General features: G+C 46.9%; 1 protein-coding gene across 7 annotated transcripts in view; it reads left to right on the top strand.

The window, feature by feature from the left end:
- LOC119156703 (interleukin 1 receptor accessory protein) overlaps positions 1–27,416 on the top strand; it is a 49,191-nt gene that overhangs the window by 6,704 nt on the left and 15,071 nt on the right. For 4 of the 7 annotated variants that reach the window (XR_005107268.1, XM_037406911.1, XM_037406906.1 and 1 more), the window contains exons 2-7: positions 9,436–9,503; positions 21,589–21,874; positions 22,635–22,824; positions 24,567–24,723; positions 25,681–25,752; positions 26,901–27,030. Coding sequence is in view for 6 of the 7 variants with exons in the window: in XM_037406911.1 (XP_037262808.1) it covers positions 9,443–9,503; positions 21,589–21,874; positions 22,635–22,824; positions 24,567–24,723; positions 25,681–25,752; positions 26,901–27,030 (896 nt within the window). In the remaining variant the exon portion in view is untranslated. Of the gene's footprint in view, positions 1–942; positions 1,039–9,432; positions 9,504–21,588; positions 21,875–22,634; positions 22,825–24,566; positions 24,724–25,680; positions 25,753–26,900; positions 27,031–27,416 lie in introns of those variants that run through there. The other 3 variants (XM_037406909.1, XM_037406908.1, XM_037406910.1) reach the window with 2 other exon arrangements.

The following is a 27,416-nucleotide window of genomic DNA, read 5'->3' as shown; positions in this document are numbered from 1 at the left end:
CTCCCATGGCACGGGGGAGCTACGTCCTTGGCATTGCAGCCCTGCTGAAACCCAGGGTCCTACCCTGGGTTGCGGCTATCCAGGAAGGCAATGTTTTCCCCTTTCTAAGCCACCCCTGCTGCCTTGTCTGCCAGGTGCCAATGACGTAGTTGTTGATGAGAGGAGTCCAAAAGCAAGAGGTAAACTCAACCCAACCTTCCAAAGACAGCCAGGGATTGCTTCCTCTCAATGCAAAAAGGTGAGCCAGCCCAGGGCTAGCATCAGTGCAGATTTGAGAATATGAAGGTGTCCACTTCCTTCAATGCCAACATTGAAAGTGCTCTGAAATGAAAAGTTTGAAGACTTCAGATTTTTGGTCCTCTGAAGTAGGGTTTTAGCACAGAGCGGTATTTCCTTTTGTCGCTGCTCCTTGTAGCCTTTGGAAATGTCAGCAATGCATATATTGCCTTTTGTTTGTCATTCAGCTGGAGAAATGAATTCATTGCCCTCATGAGATCAATCATATTCTCCCCAAATAATTAATATTGATGACAATCACAGCATACTGCTGCCTGCAGCTCCCTCTCAGCCTTCCCACTGTGTAGGTGCTGTGGGTCAACAGAGCGGTCCTCGTACGAGGCTCCTGGACTTGAAAATTCAGGGTGCCATTGTTTGAAGGTTGAATTTAGAGCTGCACTGATGGGGTCAGTGCAGGCAGAGCCCGAGCAAGTTCCCTGTGATGATGCAACCTAGTATTTGCAGAACAAAATGTTAGAGACGGGTGGAGCAAATGCAATACACGTGGCATACAAAGGATTGTCTCATCCTGTTTCTCGTCTCCTTTTTTTCCTCCCTGTCTGTACCCGGCTTTTTCTAGTCCCCTTTGTAGAGTGCAGCTGTACTGCCCGGACCAGGAAGGGGCAGGCATGCAGAGGAAAGTTGCTCTGATAGTTACTAGGAGGACCAAGCGGGTGAATTGGGAACATGGGGGCCCTTGGGAGAGCTGGAAGGACCTCCAGAGAGTGCCTTGTACGTGGGCTGTTGTCCTGAGGCAGGCAGGTAGTTCCTGGGCTTTCAGTGCCTTTGGTGTTCCTTTTTCTATTGCTTTAAATTTTGCTGTGGATTAATGTGTAAAGCACACAGAGCAGCCTGTCTGAGCTGGAGGAGAAAGAATGAAGCATCTTCAAGTCTTACTCTTGTTTGCTTTTTCTTATAAGGCTAAATGGAATTAAATTAACATGATTAATATGTGCCAGATGTGGAAACGCTGTGTGGGCCAAACTTGAAAAAGAACTCTGCTGACTTGCTTTTACCCTTGATTATGTTGCTTGACCCAGGATACCTGGAGTCACTTGAAGAAATCCTACTCTTACACCGCAGGCAGAGTTGAAGATCAGGTCTTCACCACTGGCAGCAGCATGGGTAAACCTGCTAGCAGTGCTGGAGACGTTGCAGTCTGCCTGGGGATTTTGTGGCAGCGGCAAAGTAAAAAAGATGCTTGGAAAGGGGAGCGAAACACAGTGTTGTGCTCTGGAGCATGATGGTGCTTGGAGGCTTTTTGCCTGCTGTGTCCCGATCTGGGAGAACAAGAAGGGGAAGATGGTGGCTGAGTATAGAGCAGCCATCCTGGGAGTCTGATCTGCAAGCACTGAGGGCTGTAAGGGGAGGAGGTGAAGTGAAAGAGCAGGTATATAGCTGGCAACAAGGGCTTGAACTGAAGAAACTCTTGGAGCATTTTTTGAGACAGAGAACCTATTGCAGCTAGGGCTCAGCAGGGCTGGGTGTAGCCCCTGTTGTGGCAGCGGGGATGTACAGTGGGGCTGCAGGGCGCTTGGTGGTGCTGGGCTGGGCTTGCAAGAGTCATGCTTCTCCTGGGAAAGCTGCTCTGGGGTTCAGGAGTCCGGTCCTGCAGAAGGCAGTAAGCCCAGCTGATAAACCTGCTTAAGTCTGCATTGTGTTCTCTGGGTTTAGAGATTTGGGCTGAGCTAGCTTGGGGTTGCAGCTGTGTAATCTGTTGCGCAATGTGGATGTGCTGTTACGTCTGCAGGGACAGTGGAATAACCTTTTGGGGAGGGCAGTGGGGTTGCTCACATCTAAAAGCCATTGAAAAGGTCAGGAGGCAGAATGTATAAATTAAATGCTTGTTCTCAGATGTCTCCAGGTGCTCATGAGAGTTAATCAGAACTCTTTCAGTGAGGGAAGAATCTCACTCTGGATTCCTTAAGTTTCCTCAGGTCTTTGAGCCATGTTGGCTGCGGATTTCTTTTTTTTTTCTGTGCAAAGATTAGTTTGTCAGTTTATTTTCCAGTAGCGCAATATGTGGGTATTTCTCCAAGCTCTCCTTTCACTATAACATCACCATCTAAAATAGAAGCATTGTGTCTGGCTTCATGGAAGGTCTCAGCTCTCTTTGAAGCTCTGTTGGAAGCTTTTCATTCCCCGGCTATTCAGACTTAAAAAATAGACTGTCTTGGCTGGATACCTTTTGCTTGAGCACAGAAGTGCTCTTGTAGATTGGTGTTTGAACTGCTCAGTGCTCAGCGTGTATGCATTTGTAATCCGTGATGTTTGATTTCATAGCTGTGGCTCTACCTGCCCCTTTTCAGCCCACTCCACAGATCTCTTGGTGCTAGTCCCAGCTGTTTATTTGTCTTGTCCAGGTGTGCATATATTTCAGGGAGGTGACAGATTATTGAGCTGGTTTATTTTAAATGTATGAAATGCAGCATGCTCTGCCTGCTACGTAGCTGCCAGAGTATAATCAGCGGCACCCTGGGCTTCAGCAGAGCAGTGTGCAAGGTCTGTAGGATTTCTGCTTTGCCGAGCCCTGAGAGGACCCCAGGAGAACTGCTGAGGGAGGGAGAGGGTACTGACTTTCTTCAGACATATTTTCAAGCACACACAACCCCCCCTTCTCTCCACATGTCTGGATTGTACTTTTTTTCCTTTTCTCTTGAGAGAGGGAAAAATAGCTTCTTCCTCAGAATTCTGATTGTTAGCCAGATCTGTTGAGCCAAAAGGATGCCAGGAGATGGTGTCTAAATGCCAACAGCAGATCGCAAATTCCCTGCCTGGCAATCACCTTTGTGCCCCAAACATTGGCACCGACAGTGGCAGATCTTGCACTACCAAGGAAGCTCCCAGAAATGACCTGCTGTAAATGTCTCCCTGCTTTTTCCCAAGCTTCTGAGCTCAAGGGGCTGCTGCCTGCTTTGCTCACGGGAGCTCTTGGTGCCCTTTGAAGGTCAGCCTTGCTTCTGCGGTTCACGCTGCTGTGTTGAAGGAGAAATAGCTTGGGACGACCTCCTGGAGTGACCCCAGAGTGACACACTGCTGAGTTCATTCATCCCCATGTTGGGGATTTAGTAAAAAGTAATTAAAAAGTCAGCAGGCTGCAGCCCTTGGCCTGGATGTGCAGTGCAGGAGGCCAGGGAGGGGCAGTGGTGGGTGATGGGCAACTGGAGCTGCCTGGGATGCCTGGTGTCATGTCCTCAGCTGGCAAAGAGCTGGCTGAGCCACTGACAGAGAAAGCTGTTCCCAGATATTTTTGGTTGGATGAGGTTTTTTGTTTTGTTTTGTGGTTGGGGGTTGTGGTTTTTTTGTTCTCGGTTGTTGTTGGGTTTTTTTGTTTTGGTTTTTTTTTTTATTGTTTGGCTTGGGTTTTTTCCTCTTCTGGATGCTTGGTAGACCTGGGTATAAAGCTGTGCATAAGCACTGTAGACCCCAGTGCTGGGAGTCAGTGCTTCCAGGTCCTGTGTGACGATGGCCAGCTCTGGCCAAGGAAGACAAAAGATGCTTTGTGCTAGCGATGGGGGAGACCTCTCACCAGGGCATCTTTCCATCTGACTCTCTCTAGTTTATTTTTCTTTTTCTCTCAGTTCTGCAAAGGCAAGTGTTTAATATCTGCTGTGATTCTAGCTGGTGAAAAAGTTTCATACTGCTCAAATCTAAACCTTCCCTTTGGTTCTGATTATGTAAATTAAACTTATGATAGAAACATTTCAGAACAAAATCCTTTCAGCCTGCTCTGTTGTCAGGCGCGTGATAGCCTGGTGATTGCACCTACCCTGGCAAAAGTGGGACTTCAGCATCGATCTCTCAGGTCCATGCCTTGGATGTGTCACCATTAGGTGCACTGATTGGGCCACACTTAAGGCTCCCACAGTATCCCTGATTGCGGGCCAGGCTTCAGCCCTGGCTGATTCCTGCTGAATTGTGCCTGGCTTTTAGGGAGCTGCTGCCAAGGCAAATTGGGCTCACTGCCCTTAGGAGAGATGTGGATGTGTTTCCGAGGACGGTGTTGGGGGCCCTTTGTTGGTCAGTGTGCCTGTATTTGAAGTGATGACTGTGGCGTAGTGTGTGCTGGAGCAGGGAGAGTGCTCTGAGCCGCTTATGGAGTTCATCATCAAACTGCTGCTGGTTTCCTCCCCTTTCTGATTCTGGAAGCTGGCTGGGAAGGGGAATTTTAATGAAAATGCTGATTCCTCCTGGGGAGAAAAGGCTGGCTTTCCAAAACTCGTCACCTGTCTTTCTACCCACATCTCTGGAGATTTCAGTGTAACCTTATGTTGCTCAGGAGGGCTGTCTGCAGGACTGGCCAGCTTGCTGTAGGAGTGGCTCTGCTTCGGGCAGGGGTACAAGTGGAAATGCTGATGCCGTAGCAAAGGGCAGTGCTGTGCAGTGCCCAAATGGCCTCCGGAGGAGAGGCAGGGTCAGAGAGACGCTGCACAAATTCCAGCTAAGTGGCACCAAGATGGTTTATGCTACAGTAATTCCTCCCTTTGTCTGACATACTCCCGTACATACTGAAAAGCAAAAGTGTTTCCTGGAGGGCTGAAGGGCCTTTTCCCACTTTCCATTAGTGTTTTTGCTATTACTTTTCTGCAGCTGCTTTTGCAGACTGCCTTTTGTCTACCTTTTGGATTCTTTGAATTTACTTGGACAGTATGTCTATTTTCCCCATAAGAAAACCCAGCAAACTCATTGGGCAGCCTTTTCCAATGCTACTGTGTGGCGATGCAGGAACCCAGGGCTTGTGGGCACGCAGTGATGTGGGAGTGGGGGAGCTGTATTCCTCTCCTGAGCACCAGCCCCACTCCGCAGCCCATAAGCCTTCAGCCCCAAGTCCACGTGGTGTAGAAGCAAAGCGCTTTCTAACCTAGCCCACCCTGATTCTGTGCTACCTTTTCTGTGTCTGCATCCCTCTTCCTGGGGCCAGTCCTGTGCTCTTGAATATTTTTGACTCAGAGGGGCCTGGGACACAATTACAAAAAGAAAATAACATGTAAAAGTTGCTTTGGCTGGTGTTATTTTTTTCCCTCTTTATGAAACAGCTTTATTTTAAATGCCCTTTCAGCCAGAGCACTTAGTGGCAAGGTTTTGAAGGGCACTTTTGTTCTGTGTGCCATAGTGTGACTTCTCAGTGAAAAGCAAAAAAGCTGTCAGCTCTCCCTAGGTGCCGGTGGTTAGGAGGGACAAAGGCGTTTTCTTGGAAAATGCAGTATTGTTCTGTAGAATTGGTACAGTGTCTTTGAGAATAGGTGTACAGTAGTTACTTTGAGTGCAGTTCTCTTTGTTAATTATTTGACAACTGTCTTGGGTTTTATAATTGTTTGGAAAATGCGTAGGCTTTGCGGGGTCCATGCTGTTAAAGGCAGGAGTGAACAATTCCTTGCCTAGGTCTGTTTGGGAAGGGTGTTTTATTAAAAGGTGTTTTCATGGTTTTTTTTTTTCTGACATAAAGGCCACTTCTGGCCAGTAGCAAATGAAAAACTAAACCTTTCCATGAGCTGTACTTTTAAGAAAAGGAGACGCTTCTATGATACTGTCTCCCCTCACCCCACTTTTCTTTGCTCCCCAGTAGACAGACAGTGAAAGTTTGAAGAAGATGCTCAGGAATGAAAAGGATATAATTTCTAACTTGAAACAAATGAACATTTCAAGTTCTTTAAAAATTCTAGCGACAGCAGTGATGGATCATTTCCCCAACTGCTCTCTGAATTATTATTACTAAAATGTTAATTTATGGAGACATTAAGAACACCTTGGAGTATATTGGTCTCATGAGAAGTTCCTGGAGCGCTGAGGATCTATCACAGCTCTCCAGCCTTCTGGCTGCTCTGATTGCCTGCTTTCTGGCTGTGGTATGATTTCTAAGCTGGTGTGCTCTTCTGCTCACTAATTTTATTCCTGGCTCCCTTTAGTGTTTGCTTTTTATTTGATTGTGTACCAGAGGTGAGATCTGTGACCTTTTTGGGTGGACACAGTTGGGTGAACCCCTCTGCTGCAGCCTGGGGTTTGTGCTCTCTGGCCTCTGGCTCCTGTTGCAGCCAGAGATGCTGGTGTTCCAGTGCAGTGGCACCGAATTGTGCGAGAAGTTAGTCTGGCACCAGTGGAATTGCATCATACGCAAGCAAAATGTCAACGTGCTTTCTGACTTCATGAGACAAAGCAGCAGGTTGCTGGAAGAGGCTGAGAAAGCTCTTCTGTTCCTGGCAAGACTGGGGTGGGTTGTAGTGCTGTGGCGTCAGGTTCTTAGGGCATTGCAATACCCACCCCCTCTCTCTGTGACTGAACGGATGCAGTGCTCTTTTTCTGGTGTCACTGGCAGGCTCACATTATCCTCCCTGGGGAGAAATGACAGCACTGTGTGACCACAGGACTTGTGTGGGAAGACCTTTTTCTTTGGGACATATCACAGATTTCGGGCCATTTAAACCTAAGCATCACAGTGCTGGTAGCACTAGTACACAAGAATCGGTCCCTGCGCTGTGTTAGTAGTATGAACTGTCAGGTCCTGTGGCATTAATAGATTTTTATTTTTGGTTTTTTGTTTTTTTTTAATAATGATGTGCCACAGGAATGGAGCTAGACTGCAGAAGCCATCCTGCCCAACAGTCCCCTCTATCTTCTTCACTGTGTGTGTGAGCTTGCCGTTTCTTTACCGAAGGGGGAGAATCCTCTTCTTTCATCTCAGCTGGCAAACGCTGGCATGGTCAGGGCACCCAGGAGGTTGTGACAGCTCCCCTTGACCAGCCCTTGACCCTGTGCACGTGCCTTCTGCACCCCCCGTACATGTGTAGTGTGGGAGCAGCTGGGGCTGTTGTCAGCCGAGTCCTGTTCCTGTAATGGAGAAATTGTTGTAATCTGACAGGCTCTGTGTCCATCCTGTCTCCACCGATAAGATCTCTGGAGAGCCTGGAATGAACCAGAAGCGAATCACGCTGTGTAGGGCTTCTGATTTTATAGCTGGGTAGAGCAAGAAACAAGAATTTTCATACTTGCAGACAGAGCATGGAAAGCTAGATACCTTGCTCGTGGGAACAGAGACCTGGTGGTTTTTTGGAGCATGTTCTTACGAGCATAGCTAATGGATGTAAATATTAGCTTGCTGCAGAGCTTGTGTATCACTGAGTGAAACGTAGTAGTTTATTTTGGCCTAGGGCCATGTAAAAGGCCTTCCTGTAAACCAGAGAAACTCATCCAAAGTCAGTAGTTGTTCCTGCTTGCTTCAGAGCTGAATTCAGTGTGATTTGTGCAAAATGCAGGAGAAAATCACTGGAAAATAAGGTTGAGCTAGGACACGCTGTACATTTATCTAATGACAAATGGAAAGGGTACCACAAGGGATTTTTTATTATGGGAATGATTCCTCCCCACTGTTTATATTCCTTCCCTTCCAGCTTCCGAATTTCCAGAAGTTCCTAAATTCCTACCAGAAGCGCAGCATGTTGGTTCTCTCTGTCCTATCTGATGGCATAGAGATGTTATATCTTTTTTCAGCATTTCCAGAGGGTAGGAGTACTCAATTTTGTTTCTTCCCCATGGAGTCATCTTAAGTGACACTGGGAGCTGGTTGTAGGTGGCAGTAGAGAAGGGTTTGACTAGAATCTGGCATTTCAGTTTGGATGAAGGGGGTAGGGGCAGCCAGCCCTCTCAGCTGGACTCCAGGGAAGAAAACTCACTTTCTTCTCAGCTTCTTGTCTGTTTCTGAAGGCCTAATGGCTTCCAAGGCAGACTGCAGCTGTTTGCATGGACTCTGTGGGGAAGAGCAGGCTTGCTCTGGATTTCCTTTGTCTCTTCGAGATGAACCCATCCAAAAGCATCGTACAAAGGCTTTTCAGATGCAAGCATTGAAAAGGAAAGATTAAATATCCGCTGCTGGATTTTGAGTTCACATGTCCCATTCTTGTTAATCTCTGCAATCGGTACAATTTTAGGTGCTGTCTGCTTATGCTCAAAGCCCTTCTGTGTAATGCATATATTATGGACAGGTTTATGAGGGACATGTTTAAGGGAGCTCTGTGGTTTCTCTCCCCACTCTTTAAGCCTACCGTGATGGAGCAGATTTCCCTGTCATCTCATGAGCATGTTCCTGACAGTATCGCCATGCTCATTACCGCATCTGCCCTGTGGAGCTGAGATGCTAAGATGAAGTTCTGCCTTTTAACCATTGCTTCTCCCTTTGTGATCTGACAGCACCCGGGAACATCAAATGCAACCTTCACCCCATTAATGAGAGCATCTAGTAAATGTCGGTTTCTGTGACTGCCAGCTTGTAAGTTGCATCCTGGAAAACCTAGAAACACAGGGAAGTTTAATCGCAGTGAGTGAATAGCTCTGAGAGCCAAATACCAGATACCGGAGTGGGCAGCAAGTGAAACTCTGGCAGTGTGCATTTATCTTAAATTACAGGAAATTGTGCTCTGTAGTGGTAATGGAGAAGTCTGAGGTGGTATTTTGCCTATCAGTACTGCTTTGAAAGTATAAACCTTTGTTCAGGTCCCTTCCAAAAAGCGTAGAAACCTGGTGCCTGTTTGTTCCCGTGAGGTGGCTGTTCCAAGGAGGGTTTGACTAGGAAGAGCTGGTGGAGCCTTGACCTGCCTGAAGAAATGGGGTGAAGCAGTCGGGACTCTGGTAGCCACCCTCTTTGCAGGTCACCAGCAGCAGACCTTGCGAATACGGACTGTGCTGGCGTGGTTGTCACACCGAACTGTCAGATGCCTGTTCAATGCAAATGTGCTTCAGCTGCCACTTGCCTTCATGGGTGCTTTCTGCACTCGTTCATAGAAATGAGCAGAATGAATCTTGGCAAAGGACCTTGGTGTTTTGGGAGTCAAAGCTTGAGATTTGTAGCCTGCAAACATCTACCTTACTCCTTGTGCTCACAGATCCAGGCTATGCCAGTTACTGAAGGCAATGAACTGGGCTGTACTCTTCTGAGCCATCACCTCCGGGGCTTGGAGAGCTCACACAGCTGCCTGTAGGCAGAATGACACTGCCATACAGATGCTTTTCTTAAGGAATCTTAATGAAACGAAAAAAGAACATAACAGAATTAAAGGATCGCTGTGTGGGTGGAGGAGCAAACACATACACTCAGAGTTAAAAAATTGTCTGCAGTGATCAAGTAGCGTCAAATAACCAGATTCTGTGTTGTGTGCTTTGTCTCAGCAGGGTGAAGATGGTCTGTGCCGTGCTGTTTACACTCTGGCTGCACATGGTCACCCTTGGCAGTGGCTCAGGTAAGACACGGCATGCAATGGGGTTGCCCGCTTGTTGTAGGAAGAGCTGATCTGAGGCTGGAGAAAGAAAACTGGCTGCAGTGATTTTAAGCATTTACAGTATTCCTGGGTGAAGTGGTCACGTGTAAAATACTTTAACATTGTGTTCATGCATTTTGCTGGTTCTGTGTGAGTACTGTATAATGCTCATGCTATGAGCATGGTGTAAACAGGTGCATTAGCAAATAGCAATAAGCACCACCTTGACCTAAAAGTGCTTTGCAAATTCAAGCTGCCTACTTAGTTGGTATTGTTATACCCCTTCTGCAAGGGGTGAAACCAGGGCTTGGTATGTGGCACTGACTTGTCACTGAGCTGCAGGCAGGACCTGGGCTTGAACCTGAACTCTGCTGTTCCTGGTTGGATCCGGAGGGGGTTGAAATTCCAGCTCTTGCATTCTGACTCATGCCTCAGCAATGCAAGGGGAGAGGGGAACTTCTCAAGTAAGAGAAGCTCTCATGCCCGTCTCACTGAGTCACTTTCCTGACAGGAAATATGTTGTCATGCTCGCAGCTCCTCTGGCACACGTTCAGCCCAGCTCTTGTGAAGAGGCAGATTGTGCGTGTCTCGGCTCCGGACTTCCTATTTGGGGGTGGAAGGAGACAGCATGATTTGCAGGAGACGAGTGGAAAGGGGGAGGCGGGGAAAGAACAGGCGCTGGCTTTATAGGGGAAAATGTTCAGAAATAAGGCCTGTGCAGGGGATTAAACAAGTCGTGTGTGTCCGTGTCCCCCTGCCTCGAGCCCTTGCCCCTCTGCAGTGCTGGCAAACAAAACCCTGAGCAGATGAAGCTCTTGTTTGTTATCTCTTGGACCATGCTGAATTACTGCGGCCAGATTCACAACATGCACCTCAGGTTCATTGCAGAGGCTGAAGGCTGGGAGGCTTTTCTCCTTAGGTTGCCCAGGGGCTGCAAGCAGTCACAATAGGCTGTAGTCTTTAGTAGGGGATGCCCCATTCTGGCTAACAGGGGTCTGATGGAAGTGGTGAACAACGGGAAAACAGCAAAGGAGAAATAATATACAGCCCAGATCTCCTCCGCTAAGTGCTAGGTAGTAGGAGTACCTGGGGAGGAGGGACCCAGTGATGTGGATCACCACTGCTTGCTGGGAAAAATCCCTGCTTTGCATGTGCTTCTGGACGTGCTGTTCTGCTCTCCACCAACGCAATATCCTCCTCTTGCTGAGGCGCGTTACAACACCCCACGTGCAGTCATCTTGGGCTTTTTCAGAAACAGGAGGTAGTGCGACTGAATCAGGATTGCCCAGGCAATGTTAAAGCGACTCTATAAGCTGACCCATCAAGATAGGAGCTGTGAATGAGCACCCTAGTGTTTGGTCACAGAGGCGTGCCGTTGATCTCACAGATTTCTCCATGCATTTCTGCCAGGTATTTAGTGCTTTGTAAACATTCTTCCTTTAGCATAGATTTTCTGTATGTCTTCCTTTAGCATAGATGTTCTGTATGGGATGGTTAGAGCCCTTGTAGACTGCTGGAAGAACATGAGTGTCGCAGGCATGTGATCAGTTAAAATAATTTCTTCTGCAAATCCACTGTAGTATATTGTTTAATTTGCTGCAAGCTTTGTGGATGAGAGACCTGCTTTTCAGTTCTGAGCTTCCTTTTTGTTTCATGGACATCATAAACCACTTTAGGCTGTCAAAATATCTTTTTTTTTTTTTTTTATTCATAACATGCTTGGATGGTTGTTTGTACTTGGATGGAGGGGCAGCCGTCTGTGCAGCCCTCTGTTACTCTGTGGGGTTTCCTGGGACTGGCACCAAAAGGCAGCTGAAGCTCGTTTCACCCTTGCAAAGTTGTAAATACAGAACAGTGTGGGAGACTGGACATGCTCTGATAATGTTACAGCATTTGGGCTTGCTTTTTATTCTCGGAGCTGGGAGCATTGGTGAGGGGAGCAGAGCAGAGGTTATCCAGAGTGAATGCAAAAGGGCTGTGCACAGTCTGCAGCTGCCGTGGTCATCTCCTGACACAAAGCAAGGCCATGAAGATGAGTAGGTCTCGCTGGGGAACCTGGCTCCTGGGATATAAAGATGTGTAACTTGGTGGGGTTTTGTCATTTCAGCTGGATCTCTTTATGTGCTTTGCTGTAATAGCCATGTAATGTTGTATTGTTGGGACCAGCTCTCTCTCCAGCCCAGACTGGCAGGGGCAGAAGTAGGAGTCCTGTCGTGGTTTGCTGCCACTTCTGCCTGCCTCTCCAGCCCTTCCTAGGGGAGCAGCACGGTCAGCTACAGTGACTGGGGACTGCCCAAGCCAGGGGTACTAGCTCTGCTGAGTTCTGAGCTCTTGAGCTTACAGAGGGGACGAGGAGCCAACATTTACTAATTTTCAGCCATAAACCACCAGCACTGCTCTGGCTATAATGCAGATGGCCTTTCCATCCAGTTCAGCCAGTATGGCTGACGGTCTCCCTGGCAGTGTGTCAGAAAGCTTCAGCGTTGTACTTCACTGTACTTACTGGAGAGACAAATCTGCAACTTTGTTCTCCTCCCAGATTTTACAAACAACACTGTGGCTCTAAACATCTGTTCTTCGGGCTTTGCTGTTTCTACTCTGTATGGAGGCTGGTGCTGAAACAAAATCATTTACTGAAAGGGAGTTGCAAGCTGGAAAGGGAAAGAAATGTGATCCGAGTAGTGTAGAGTGAAAGACTTGGAGTCCGAGACTGAATTTGTGCCTGAGTCTGCTACTCACTCGTGCTGTATGTGTGGGCAAATCTCGTCTTGAGAATATACACGATCTGCAGTGCCTGGGTTTGAATTCCTTACTCGTGACCTGTGGGACACTGTTTGCAATGGCACTTGGGGTCTTCTGCTTTCCTTGCCTCAGCTAAGCCATCCCTAAGATGGAGATAAGGCTTAGATCTCTGTGCTTGTGTTGTAGGGTGCTTAATGAACCCAGATGTTCTGATACCCAGAGAAGGATAGCAAAAAATGATGAACCCAGTTTCGATCCTACAATGATTTCTTTGGCACTGTTGAAGTAATATAAGTATACACTGGCTTAAAGGAGGCAAAAAATGAGCCAGACAAAGAACATAACAGCCAGTATGAATATGGTATGATGTTATCTTCTTGTTTCCAAATAAAGTTGGCCTATGTTAGACACTGACGTACTTAAAAGATGTAGCTGCAGTTGTGCTCCTTGTTCCACTTTTCTCTCTCTGCTAACCAGGCTGCTTTCTCATTCTCTAAGAGCTCTCAGCTTTTGCAGGGTGAGGGCTGGGGAGAGCATCGCAGTTGGAAGTATTGTCTCGGGGAATTAGAAAGGCAGAATACTGGTGCCAGGAGAGCCGGAGCAGCCTCATACTGATTATCTAAAACACCCGCCTAGTGCGAACAGGTAACTGCTGTGCATAGTCCTTTGATGGGAGGAAGCATCATGTTTGCGTAGGAGACTCCTCTGACAGCTCTTCTGGGATCTCTCAGACGTGCTGTGTGGTAGGATGAGCCCAGGACTGGGGCCAGCTTCTGCCCAGAGTGACGCCCCAGCGTGGCAGGCAGTGGCTGTAAGGCAATCAGGAGCGTCTGTCCCGGAAGTTTGATATCAGGCTTTGCTGTTATTTGCTGGGTTGTGAGCATGTCTCTTGCACTTCCCCATACCAGAGTCTCTCAAGCTCTGGTTTTGTCCCCTTGGAAGTCAGCTCCAAAGTGCCAGATGTGACCAGTGTGGATTCAGGTGGTGGCTGGAGCAGCAAAGTTCTGACTGCAGCAAGCCACAAACAGAGGTCCGGCTCTGGGCGTCAGAGCTGCCGCTTGCAACATCTCTCCCAAGTGCCGATCTGTGCTGTGTGTCTCACGCTTAGCAGAGAGGCAGAGCAGTTACTTATGGCCACGGGAAATTTGCAGATTAATAAATTACTGTCTGTAAAACACTTTGAAGATGGAAAGCCCTGTGCAGCTCCTCAGGATTATTACTATATAGCTCTTATTCTACTGATGGGGTTCCAGTGGCCTTATTTTCCTTATGATTTGTGACAGCCCCAGAAGCTGGGAAGCTTATTTTAATGTGTAAAGTCAAAAGAAAAATAGATTAAACTGCATTATTGTTTTCTAAAGAGACTAAATCCCTCCCCCATCATCTTCTCCTGGGATTCCTGACTTCCTCCTACTCTTCCAATCTCAGCTTCTTGTTGTCTTAATTTAGGACATGATTTTATAACCATCCGTACCCATCTGTGAGTTACTGCGGTTGTAGAAGTTTATGGTGCTTGGGGGCATGAAGTTATACAACAGCAAGGGTGTTGAAAGGTGCATAGCCCTGAAGGGGAGGGAAATAAAACCTGCAGAGCAGAGCTGGCCTTGGGTGGAGGTGTGTAATTGCAGCTGCCAGCTTCCCTCCACAGCAGCCTGTGTTGTGCCTGCCAAGGAGATAAGACCTCACATCTGCTTCTTGTCAGCTGAGGAAGTGGCTTGTGAGGGGTGAGTTTTGTGTACGCATCAAGGTGATGTGACCCATCTGCATTGAAGTGCTGAAATATGTGGAGGAAAGCAGCCTGTTTAGGGTGTGTTGCTGAGATGTTGGACAGTTGCTTTTGCTCCTCTGTGTGTATCAAATAGGGCATCAGGGGACATCAGGGACCCATCTCCTACCCTCCTTATCAGTCATGTCCCCCTGCTGCAGCTGCACAGTTGTGCACTCAGTCTCGTACATTTTGCTGCACACAGGTAACTTGTGCCAGAGCCGTAGACCCTTATGGTGCATTTTACTGCCTGCTGCATTTTTTCAGTTCCTGTCCTCATCCGAGGACAACTGCTGCAGTGGGGTTTTTTTTATGCAGACATCCCTGTGGATGTTTGTGGTGAGCAGTGCAGAATTCTTGACTGTATTTTAAAGCACGTGACAGAGACCCAGGTTAGGTGCAATAACTAGGCTGCATGCGTTTAACTAAGCAAGCCTGTGGTAGAGCCAGGGGTTGAACCTGGATCCCAGTCTGGTGTCCCAGGCACACAGAAGAGCCCCTGCCAGCTTGAGCACAGCTCTGTGGTGGGGCTGATCAGGTAAACTTGCTTTTCAGGCTGCCTGTCCTACAGATAATTTTGTAATGGGCCCGTTCTGTTTCCTCTCCCGTCTCCCTCCTCCTCCCGTGCTGCTCTGCTTTGCTTCGTGCAGCAATTTCCTCAATGAAGTGGGATGGAAAGTAGCTATTTGCTCCTTTTCTCCTTCAGGCTTTGAAGCAGTTCATACCCCTACCTTTATCGTTTTGATCTCCATTTTAAAAAAAGCCTCCAGGAAATCACATCAAGGTTGCTAGAGAAAACCAAATACTATTTTTTTTTTTTTAATGGCCTAGTTGCTGGAGGTAACTGAAATACTGTGTCACATGCAGTAAACACAGCTTTACGCGCAGAGAGTGAAGGCATGGAACTCCCTGTGGAGCAATTTTAAAAGACCCATCAACTGCCCCTCCTCATGTTACAGGCTGTGCTTAATTAGTTAAGGAAACTTGAAAGTCAGGAGCTACGGACTCCGTTACAGAATCATTGTTTTTTGGATGTTGTGCCTTGGATGCTTCCTCTGAAGTCAATAGAAATTTATGCAGTTAGCTTGTTTTTTGTGAATTTGGCAGAAAGGCAGACGGTCACACCTGTTTAAACTAGACTTTCAGGATCTAAACAACCACAATATATAAGTGGTTTTGGAAATTATGAACCATTCTGCAACAGAAAGTCCTTTTCCTTCTTCCTTTCTCGGCTGTCCTAGCTATTTAAATGATAAAAGTGGTTGAGGAGAGAGAAACTTCATCCTTGTGTACAGCATTCAGTGGAGCTGCTTCCACGGGGGCATCACAGCTCAGCGGCAGCACAGGATGGACGCGGTGAGATTCGGGAGAAGCGTAAAACGGTGTCGCTGGTGCCATTGCAGCAGAACCACATGGATGGGGCTGGGCTGTGTGCGCTGTGTGTCGGAGCTGGTCACAGGGGGTTTGTGCCAGTACCACTTCCACTTACTTGCTCTGTTGGAGCGGCTGTGGGAGGAAGGCAATGAGGTTATGACAGGCCCTTTTTGATGTGTTTGCACTCGAAATCAGATTATAAATTCCTACAGTCTGTGCAGCTTCCAGGCTGCCTGCAAGGCTGCATTGAGCTATGACCAGGTTTTAGGCATTCTGTGACCGCTGTTGTTGCTGCAGAGATAGTGGGAGCAAATGGTGAGGGCTAGCTGATCTTGGCTAGGGCTAGCCCACGTTCTCTGTCGTTCCCACCAATTTCAGTGTGTTTGGATCTGCGTCTCTTCTCCCAGTTCAGGAAGGTGTTCTCATTTGGTTTGTTCCATGCTGCCCTCCCTGCGCTGTGTTGGGTACAGACCGCTGGCCTGTCACACTGCCTGACTGCTCAGCTGCTGAGCGAAGTACACAGCCGGGGAGCACGGGGTGGTCTTGTGCAGGATGCACGTGTGAAAGGAAAAGCACAGACACAGCGGAAGAGTGGGTGCTCCTGGCACCAGTGTACATGGAAAGCACACCCATGCATGGTGGCCAGCCACAGCTAGAACCTCCTGTGCTCACAGCGCAACTCCTCCGTTCAGCCCAGTATCCTCTGCTTCCTTCTCACAGACTGCTGTGAGCTTGAAAGAGGGGGGGGGGGGATTTTTGTTTTTAGGTAGTAATGATTAATTCTCACTTAATCGCTTGGTGTGACCAGCTTTTCCTGCCTTTTTTGTGCTGATTCTTGCATCAAGCTAACTGCTGGCCTGGCTGCGCTTCCTGGGTGGAGGCTGACTCCTATCAGTTTCGCTTTAAAGTAATGCAGCAGGGGCAGCCAAAGAAAGTAGGAGGCTGTTGAGGTAGTACAGCCCCATCTGATGCCGCTGCTGAAATGGTATGGGGAAGAGGGGTCTGCCGTGTCATTCAGCTGGCAACATTGACGGCTTTGTGTCCTGCTGCCACTGCACAGTCCTAGTCTGCATGCAAGGCAGGCTCCCTTCCAAAATTAGAGGCAATTAAGAAGGGCACATCAGTTTGGCAAATGACAGGGTAATTTGTGCCGACATGATAGATGGCTTCTCATAAGGATGGCTCTTTATTTCTTCACAGAAATTTTAACTAGGGGAAGCTCTTGTTTGTAGCCCCAGGGGAGGCAACGGTTAGAGGCAGTGTGGAGCTGGCAGAGTTTTGGCTGTTGAGATTTAAGTACCTCCATTTAAAAAAAAAAAAAAGACTACATGGAAATGCCAAACTGAGTCAAAATGGGACAGCATTTCTTGATGTGGCCTTACTCAGGTTTTCTTTTTTGATCTATGGGTTAAGCAGTTTGTCTCTTCTTAAAAAATCCAAACAATTGCACCTATTTAATCTCTCTTTTGATGTGTAGGTGCTTGTAATGGGTGCTGCAGATGCATCTTGGGAACATTTCAGGTGTGTGTATTCAGAGCTCTGTTAAATCAGTCACAATAAGGGGTAAGCAGTGCAGTAAGTGAAAGGTTGGGAAAGGTTTCCAGAAATGGCTGGTTTTTCCTTTATGAAGTTGAGCAACATAATTTCCGCCCCCCCCCCCCCCCCTCACTTTCTGCTTTCCATCTGGAGAAACCACTTTCTTCAGCTTTGTTTGGCTTCTGAGAAGGAGCCTGTTTTGGGATACCTGGTGTTTAAGGGTGTTGTAGCACTAGATTCAGAAACAGGACAGATCCGACTATTTCTGTAACAGAAGAGGTTTCTGTCCCTTGCATCAGTAATAGATACCCTTATAAACACAGATTGCAACGTACAGCCCAAGTAAGGAAGACGTTTAGAATTAACTGCCAGATCACCTAGTTCCCAGTGTGCGTCAGCAGTAGTGCAGCAGCCCGCTTGTATCTTCATCTCAACGCACATGAAATCAAGATGGGCATCCTTATTCTAACCTTTCTGTATGCACTTGCTCTTCCAATGCTGGAGACGGGTGTTTCCTTCTACCATGCAGCCTCCCTCCAGCCTGTGTAATCCCTCATCCCTTTTGCCAAGCAGTGCTGTGGAAACGGGACCCCTTGTTGCCTTTTCCCTACGTTGTTTCGGGTAGGTGTTGTGGGTCATGGATTGTCTTGCTGTGTGATTACAGAGCACCCAGCGGTAAGAGAGGTCAGTTGAGGCATCTGCAGCACACCTCGTCGGTAATGAGAAAAAGACGGCTTTTCAAAAGTGTTTTGCAGAGGCAATTCTAGGGAGTTGTTTTTGTGGGGTGGTGGATTTTTAGAGATTTTTTTTGTATCCCTGAGCCGCGTACGTAGTGCTCCCTTTGCTACAGTATGGAAGGGACTATGGAGTTGCATATAGCTCCCCCATCTCTTCACTGGTTTCCATTTGTTAGTGAACCTCTGAAGTCAGAGCATGAATGCTGATCCCACTCAATTTAATCAAGAGCTGCCCTTAACTCCAACAGCTGTTTTGTGCAGAAAACATTTCAAGAGAGAAGAAACTCACTTTCTAGGTTTAGCTAGTGAAAACAAGTGTGAGTTGCTGCAAATGGGCACAGCACCATAGAAGTTGGTTCTGTTTCTCACAATTAAAATTGGATCCTTGCATCTTCTTTCTGCAATGCCCCCTCAAATATTGTTGCTGGAGTCAGGATATATCAGAGTGTGCATGTGTATACATATATATATGTAATTTTTTTTTCCATAGCGGGAGCTGCTTTATGCCAGTGAGGTTCAGTGTGAAGTCATGCCATTTTTCAGGCTATCTCGAGTTTAGACTGACATCCATCCAAGTAGCTGCATGCAAATGTTAACAGCAAATAGACTCTGAATGTCCCAATAAAGATTAAAATAGTGGATGGGGCACAAAATACGGCAGGGAGCTGTTGGATGCAAAAAAAATTACAACAATAATAATGCAAGCATCCCCTCTGCTTTTACATGTGTGTGAGGAGTGCAGATAGCTGTCTGGGCTTGGCCCATTCACTGGGGTCTGCTGCAAAAGTGCCACCGTGGCAGAGGAAGCTGTTGGCACAGGGAGAAGAGCCACGTCACAGCCAAGGAGGAAGAAGCTTACAAAGGTGTGTGTGAGGGATGCCCTGCAGTCCCCTCACGTGCCATGTCAGGCAGATCCCAGCTATCTCAGGCATAAAACACCCCAAAAAATCAGAATATCAGTACTACTGTCAGGATGGCGTGGAGAGGAGGGAAGTTGTGTGAAGCACCACAACTTCTGTCCTTGGTGTTTTATGCATGAAGGAGGTCTCAGTCCAGCCTGTGGTGTTTCTGCCATCTCTGCTGTGAGCAACGGGTTGGGGCTTTGTCCCCTGAGCCCTTGGAGCTCTGCTGGCCTGGCTTTGCCCTGGCAGCCAGGAGGAGCCCGGGTGGCAAGCACAACCTGCCATCTGAAGCTGCACAACTGCTCCTGCGGTCTGTGGTGTTTCCAGCACAGTTATGTGCTGTGTTTGGCATTCAGCTCAGAGCACGCAGCACCCCAAGGCAGGACACAGGTGGGGAGTCTTAGGACTAGCTGTTTGGTGTGACGGTGCTCCTGAAGTCTGGTGAATTAGCCAGCTCTGAGACAAAATCTCCAGGTACAGCTCTTATAGTAAAAGAACAATAACAGTTGCCTCTTCCCCAGCCAAGAAGACGAGGCCCATACGTTGCTTTTGAGTAATCTAGGGAGAAAAAAAGTAAAATAATTGATTTATTTTCAATAACTCATTCGGGTAGATTGGGTAAGTAGTTTTACAATGCTGATGTATAAGCTGTTCCAAAATGCAAAAGCTGTTCATGATTGCAAATCGCATTGATCCTGACTCAAAGAATTTCAGTACTGTAATGTTTTGTATAGTTTTCTTCCTGTCCAGTCTTACTATTTGAAGTAATAAGGGCAATTTGCTTTTATACAGCGAAGAGGAGATGCCAAATTTCAGGTGCGGGAAGGAGAACCCAGGTTCTTTTTTTCTTTTTCTTTTTACAGATTACAGACCTGGATGTACTGCTTTCAGAGGGAAAGCCTTTCTTTATAAAAACAAATGCCATCCCCCACCAACAGTAGTCCATGCTTTAGCATGTAATTAGCAGGCAGTCTCTGGCAGGGTCATTTGTCTCATTTGCTACTCTATGGAAACTTGACCATGCCTTATCCCAGTTGCTTGACCCCACCAGCATAAAGCAGTGTTCTGGTTCCAGTTGCCCTTGACCATGGTGCTGACTATGCACCTTCCTATGGTAATAAGGTTTCAAATAGTGGGTCGTTTTGTCTTTCAAAATAAGCCTTGGCACTGGTTGTGGTAGCAGCCATACTGGATGGTGCTGTGCAGTTTTGAAAGACGTATCTGTATGGGTTTTGGATGATAAGCAATGGCACCCTCCAGCCATGGGTTTGGGGCTTCTATGAGCAAGTATTTGTATTCTGGGCAGTTTCACAGTCTCTTCCTAGCCCAGTTCACTCTCTTCCTCCTGAAGCAGCACACTGTCATACGCGTGTTTGGCATACCACAGGAAGAGCAGTGCAGTTTGTATTTACATTTATGTGTAAACCTGCCAGAAAACATTTCTATTCTTACTGGCCCAGATTCCTTCTCACTGTGACTAACCATTGCTGAGCCACAGGAGTTAGTATTTCTGCCTTTAAGCACTGTGGGCCCATCTTCCTAAAGGTTTATCTCTTTACTTTTTAAAATGAAGTATGAATTTGGGGCCAAGCTACATCCTGCTGTCTATTTAAGGAAGATAAAATGTCAGAAATCCTGTTTTGCACCTGTGAAATCAGTTCAGAAGAAATGGACTCAAAGAGTATATTGTATTCTGGTTTTCCTCTTGGCATGAGTTCTAATATCTGCAGACTGGAGAGGCTTTGCGGTGTTGTTTGTGGTGTGCCTGTGATACGCTGAGACGCACTCCTGGGGACCGCTGCAGGCAGCATACCCCTCTCCCGTTCGACTCACTTTGGGCTCTCAGATATCTGGTTGCCCTAGCTAATGCCTCCCAGCAGCTACAAGAGATGTGCTGGGAAGCATGCTGTGCCATGCTTTGCCTTGTCAGCATGGGGAGGCAGGAGATGCAATGACAGCAGCTTCTCCGTGTGTCTCAGCTGGCATTAGCAGTGCCAGTTGCTCTCAGGTTTGCTGACACCCTGGTACCGGGCTGTGATTGCACCAAGTCCCTCTGTGACTGGGCACTGTGGTGGGTAGGAGGAATGGAGTGGAAAGAAGCGCTGGGAGGAGAAATGGGTTTTGACTGTGCTGTTTGTCCTGAAACTATCCGTTAATGACAGAAAAAACAAACAAAAACAAAACAAACAAAAAAACCCACAAGAAAAGGCACTGCATGGCTTTTTTCATGCTGCCCAGTCTGTATGTCAGCTGGAGTCTGCTGTGAGCCATGCTGAACCTGTTGAGCTGTGCTTGGGGATTGCATGTAGGGGCTGTCTGGGGATCCCCAAAGGAACCTGCTGCCGCCTCCTCCGTACTGTCTCTTCTATCCCTCAGCCTCCCTTCCCAAACTTCACTATGAACAGTCACTATTTGTCGCATACTTGTGCTCATACTCTGTGTTTTCACAGCGTGCGCAGGCATCGCATGAATCCATCCCAGGAAAGGCAGTCCGCACTCCTGGAACCCACAGTCCAGCCTCTGGCAGTGGCAGTGGCCCATAGCTCTTAAAGGAGGGTTGATGTTTGCATTGTTGGGGTTTTTTTCCCCACTCTTATTCAACACCTCTATATTCATCTTCCCTGTCACTGTGCATTTATGCGCACACACCTCTAGCGTTTTCATCCAAATTTTATCCTCCCACACAAGATTTTAGGGTTGAATTTTCTTGAAACTCTCCAAGAAGCCTGGTGTTATACAGCAGTATCCTATCCTATTGTTCTGATGGGGGATTAATAGCTTGGAAGAAAATAGGAGGTGTACAAATGAAAGTAGAGGTTTGCAGGTTCTCTAGAAATGAATGCAGTATTCTTGCTCAGCTTTATAAAAGCCCAGTTTTCTTCCACTGAAAACACTCCATTTCTGCCTCTGATTTTAACAGGGGCAGGACTAAGAGCTGTGGGGAACATGGGCAGAACTGTTTGTCTTCTGCAGACTTGCAAGCTAAGGTACCTTGTCTTTCCTGGCTGCAGAACGCTGCGATGACTGGGGTGTGGACACCATGAAGCAGATCCAGATTTATGAAGGGGAACCTGCCAAGATCAAATGCCCGCTTTTTGAGACCTTCTTGAAGTACAACTACAGCACAGCCCATTCTGCTGGCTTAACCCTGATCTGGTACAGGATTGCGCAGGACCAAGATCTGGAGGAGCCCATTAATTTTCGTCTCCCGGACAATCACATCAGTAAGGAGAAAGATACCCTTTGGTTCTGGCCTGCTCTTCTGAATGACACTGGGAATTATACATGCATGCTCAGGTAGGTTGTGCGGTGCAGCTTCTATATGTCTTCAGCATAACTGAAGGACTTCCGTGGAAGCGGGGAAAATTGTGCTGTTAGCACCAGTCCTTTCTGTAGGGAGAAGACCATTTACATAAGCATTAATGGGAAAAGAATGTTACAATTATAAGACCACTCAGTGCTGAGCCAATTTACGTTGTAATAATGCTTGGAGCCTTGCAAACATTAATGAGCATGCCTCTCCTTGCTAGCTGCAAGTGTCTGTGAAAATATTATTGCAGAGCCCATGGCAAAATCCACAGTCACTCACCATTAAGAAGTGATCTGTGTGTCTAGAGTAAAGATAGCTTCAAATGCAGGGGTAATGTTTTGACTGCGTGCTAATTTGGCAAAGATTCATGAGATTCAGACTTCTAGGAAATTAGAAGTGTCTGTAAGTGTGCTGCAAAATGAACATAGCATCTGCTATGCATTGAGCACAAGAGCCGTTTTTGATCTTCCTCGTGTTATTTCTTGCTCATCGTGTCTTTGACCCTATTATCTGCTTTACCAGCAGGGGAGTGGATGTTGCTTGTTAGTCATCTTTACGGGCTTTTCTGAGCTAGTGTGGCCATCTCTGACAGTGTTTTTTCTCCCATTTATAAATGAGTCAACTAAAGCTGTATATACCTCATTAGTGCTATGATGCTCATTACTGCAGATGTGTTTTTTATTTCATACCACTGGTATAGGAGTAAATACTTCTCAACTAATCAGCCCTATCCTCCTTTGTCCTTAGAAATACAACCTACTGTAGCAAAGTTGCATTTCCTTTGGAGGTTGTTCCGAAAGACCAACACTCTTGTGTGAGCCATTCAATAAAACCCACTGAGGAGATGTTCTACTTGGAGCATGCCAGTGAGATCGTATGTCCGGATATTGATGGGTTTTACCCTGCTAGTGTAACACCAACCATCAAGTGGTACTTGGTAAGAAGGACTTATTTGGGCAGTGGGGGAATACAGTGTTGTATCTGAAAAAGCAATGGTTGGCGGGAGGATCGTGGAGCTGTGTTTCAGAGTCTCCCTAGTGGTGAAGCTGTTAATAAAGCTTTTCTAATTTTAAGAGCTTTGTTTCCTACTTCAAGGGTAAAAATGCTCTTGGAAGGGAACTGAGACCTAACGCTGAAACCTTTTTGACCAGCATACGCAAGTGGAGAATATTCTAGCAGGGATTTAGGAACCTCAGTTTAGGCTTCAGGCGGTATGCCTGACCTGCTGTGTGAGCCAGTCACCATCCCTGTAAAGGAAGCTGTGATTCATATTCCCTTTTCTGTAAAAAAAACCCACCTGCTAATGAAAGTAGTGTCTTTTCCAAAATCCTTCGAGGTCAGGAAATGAAGTACATCAGGCCTCTTTGCAAGGATCATGGTTGCCTTGTTTGACACAATTCAGGAAACCTCTGTTCTGAAGATGGGGACGTCCCTAGCCCACCCTCCATACTGCTCTGATAATTAGGCTGTTTCCAGCCATTCTTGGGCTCTTGCCTACAGAATTACTGTTCAATTTTATTAAATTTTGACCGCAGTGTTTCTCTCTAGGCGGATGCCTTTAGTCAAGAGAGAATAAGAAATCTCAGGGGATGTGCAGCCAGGGGGTTATGGGACTGAATTCTCTAACCCCTTATGAAGTGCTTTTGGATTTCTAGGTAGAAGCTTCTGTACGAGTGAATTTAATAATAAAGTTGGCAACAAATGTATCTGCTGATTTAAAAAAACAACAACAAAACACACCAAAAGAAAAAAAAAAAACAACCCAACAAACAATTCTGAAACCCTTCAGGAAAAACTTGGGTTTGTATCCGAGAGGAGCAATTTCACACCAGTAGTTGAAATGCTTTACTTGTACTATTCATTGAAATTCACATCTCAGCAATCAATTAGCAGAATGAAACAAAAAGCCCCATGGAAGTAATTTTTCAGGCAGCAAGTCATCCCATGCCTAATAAAAATCATTAAAAATGGTATATGACCCCTGTCTTAAACTGCTCCATTAGGATGTATCTGCTTTGGAAATGTACCATTCAGAAATAATCTCTTAGAAAATGTGCACATCTTTGGGTTTTATGACAATCAAGATGTCATCTGCATAACCCCTTTCTGAAAAGGGATCTCTAGCTTGGTATTTGGCAGAGGTTTCCTGCCTTGCTTGACAGAAAGGGAAGAGTTATTAAGGTTTCTGTGCTACCGATTCTCATTTGCCAGTTGCCAATTTTGGGGTCTCATCCTCAGCTGAAGTCAGTCAGGGTAGCTTGATTAGTCCCAAAAGAGACAGGCTGACATCAATGGGGGACGTGTCCTTTAGTCTTAGTATTCATTTCTGAATACATCATCATTTTCTTCCTGTCTCTCTTTGCTTTCACTCTTCAGTCTGCTGAGGTACTCACCTTGATTGCAAATGTACTTCTGGATCAGAGATCTCTCTTTTTATAAAATGGTCTGTATTTAAGGTGGGGTACAAGTATTAGGGTCATCTGCTTCATCACCTCATTTTCAAGGTGAACATACCAGTTTGTATTCCAACATGCTCGAAGTTAATGGTGTTTAGGTCTGACCTACATCACAATCCCAAGTGTCATATTCGTAGTTTAAGAACAGATCTTTGTAGTAGCATTTAAATCAATATTTTAATTCTGAATCCCAAAACTCAAGTGTTTTTCTGCCTGACTCCAGAACTGCAACTTGGTCAAGGGCTTCTACATCCAAGGGCCCAGGCTTGTCATTGGCATTGTCCGCAGTGCATATAGAGGGAATTACACCTGTATCGTGACATTCAAGGACCATGGAAGAACCTATAATCTCACCAGAACCATAAAGATGAAGGTGGTGGGTAAGAATGACTTTAAAATGTGTAAAATGCAGGTGGACAACTGCAAAAGTGGTAAAAACAGCTGGAAGGGTCTGTCATAGGATCCGTTTGTGGTTGTGCTCAATCTGCATTACCCAGCTGAGCATGTATAATTTTGCTTGCTGGGGTCAGCCTCGTGTGACTGCCCAGAACATGTTGCGCTGGAGGTCCTACCTCCATGTCAAATGCCCCGAACAAGAGTGACCAGGCTTGGGCTGGTGAGGTGCAGCCCATGAGATGGCCAGGGGTACCCTCTGCTGGCATGTGAACGCATAACCCTGGCACTGTAGCTAATTTTTGTCTCCAGTGTGCTTTGCTCCTTGTTACTTGTGGGATCGTCCCATTGTAGCCAGCTTGCCTCAGTCTTCTTGGAATCTTCAAAGCCTTGTGTGCTGAGACTGTTAACTGGCTGGGCAGTTACCCAGCCCAGCGCTTGGACAGCTCTGTCCCAGGCACAAGGGCTCAGCCTACCTGCCAGGGAATTGTAGGCAGAGCTTAAAAACCTGTAGTTTTTAACTACATGTAGAGCACATGCCGAGTCCCGTGGCAACTGCTGCTTTAAGAGCTGTGTTAAGTACTTGTGACAGGAGATTATGTTTGTATTTTGTTTTTTAGAAGCAGCAATAAAAAGAAAGTGGTACAGGTTGTGTCTTGTGGGAGATGTTGAGAGGGGGACGGAACTCTTCTGATGTGAGAGGCCCAAAATCTTATATCTAGACTTACCTAAACTTTGGAGGAGCCTCAAAATCTGGATCTGGCCTTGAACTTGGTGAAGAGGATTAGATTTCTGTTTGCATAGAGCTCTGCAGCAGGATTGTATTGCAAGTTAAATGGGGGCATGTGCAGCAGGCTGCAAGGGTATTGCGAGCGAGGCTGCAAGCACCCCAGATTCTCATGAAGTCTGGGTCCCCACGGGGGCCTCTCTGTTCTCTCCCGCAGGATCTCCAAACAAGGCCTTGCCACCACAGTTCATCTCTCCAAATGAGAAAGTTGTCTACGAACTGGAAGCAGGTAAATTGCAACACTCTGCCTGCTCTCACTGCCCTGGCATGGATGAGATGCCTGCCGGGATGGAGAGACCTGGCTGGGCTCAGAAGCTCTCCCTTTCCACTGCATCCCCGGTGCTTTCCCTTGCAAAGCACACAAGCTGCCACAGGTTGCCTGGCAGACAGTGTGGGGTGCCGGTTGTTGATGCCAGAATAGGAGAGCACAGCTTTAAAAGATTATTTTTGCAAGCACAAATAAAGACAGGTATTCAGGCATGGAGATGCAAGACTGTAGCTGCGGAAGCAGGTGAAATGGGGACACTCAGTTGCTTAGGGAAATTCCTGTAGGACCTTGTCTCAGCCCTGTCCCTGGCTGTGGTTTGCTCCAGCACTCCCTGATGCAGCCTCTCGGTGACTTCAGCCTTCTGGCCACTTGTTGCTCATTTCCTCTCCCTTTATGGCTGATTACTTCCTAATTAATGACAGCTTTCCTCGCAGCATTGTGTAATGGGGTACCCACACCCCTTCTCCTACCCCATCTCTTTAGACTGATAGCTCTTTGGGACAGTTCTCTATCTTGAATAGATCGTGCCACATCACATTGCTGTAATAAATGTGGTGCCAATGATTAGCAGCAGAGTCTTCACTTTGAAAGTGCAGGTTTTTTCTGGCTCAGAAGGTCAGACTTCTTCCATAGTCACTCTATAAGATAAAATCCCTTAACAGGCTGATCACAAACATATTCACACTCCCAAGCCTGATCTTGAGGGAAGCTAAATGCCTGGACAAGTGTTCCTATGCCAAAATGCTTTTGTGGAGCTGGATCCTTTGCTTTATGGTGTCTGTCCCCTGTGCAGTGGGGATGGTTAACATTGCCCAGATTTCCAAGGAAGTGGTTGGCATGGAGCATCTCCCTTTGGGTGGGTCACTTGGTGCAGTCAAGGAATTTGTAACACATTTGAGAAGACGGGGTATTTTTTCCTGTTTATTTGTCTGTCATAAATCAGCATATCTGGGGTGGTAAACTGTAGTCAGACATCTGAAGGTGGACACTAGCCTCATTCCCTCCTGAAGGGAGGCAGAGGTCAGGCTGGTAGGATCACTGGCAAACACAAAAGTCAGGGTGATGCTGTTCCTGCTTTGCAGTACCTCACCATGGTCCTTTCTTCCCAGGAGACGACCTTGTTTTGTCCTGTGAGGTCTTCTTCACCTTCCTGAAGGACTCCCGGACTGAGGTGTGGTGGACCATAGATGGAAAAAACACAGATGACATCACGGATCCCAAGATAAAAGTCACACAAAGGTGATGCAGTAATGTGAACCTTCATTTGTATCTAACCCTCTCTTGGGTCCTGCAGAGGGGTGTGAGTACAGGCATGCAACAGTCCCATTTTCCCTTGCAAGGGAGTGTGGAGTCCCCGGCTTCCCTGTTAATCAGAAACCGATGTGTCTGCACCGTGCTGTGCTGAGCACCAGCAGCTCCAGGGAGAAGGCCTCCAGACCTGAATGGTGTCTTATCTTACAGAAGAATTTGAGGGAGTTTTGTTTACCAGTTCACATCATCACTTGTTCAGCTCCTGGTAGTAGTGCCAACAGCTGGTGCTGTTGTGGGACTTGTAAAACAGGATCAGACACAATTTTATTTAAAGGAATATTCCCAAATAGCGTAAGTGAAAAAAATCTTTTAAA

The sequence above is a fragment of the Falco rusticolus genome, chromosome 13, assembly GCF_015220075.1.
Source record: "Falco rusticolus isolate bFalRus1 chromosome 13, bFalRus1.pri, whole genome shotgun sequence".
Classification (NCBI taxonomy): domain Eukaryota; kingdom Metazoa; phylum Chordata; class Aves; order Falconiformes; family Falconidae; genus Falco; species Falco rusticolus.
The sequence above is the reverse complement of the archived record's forward strand: the minus strand, read 5'-3'. Positions and strand labels throughout refer to the sequence as shown.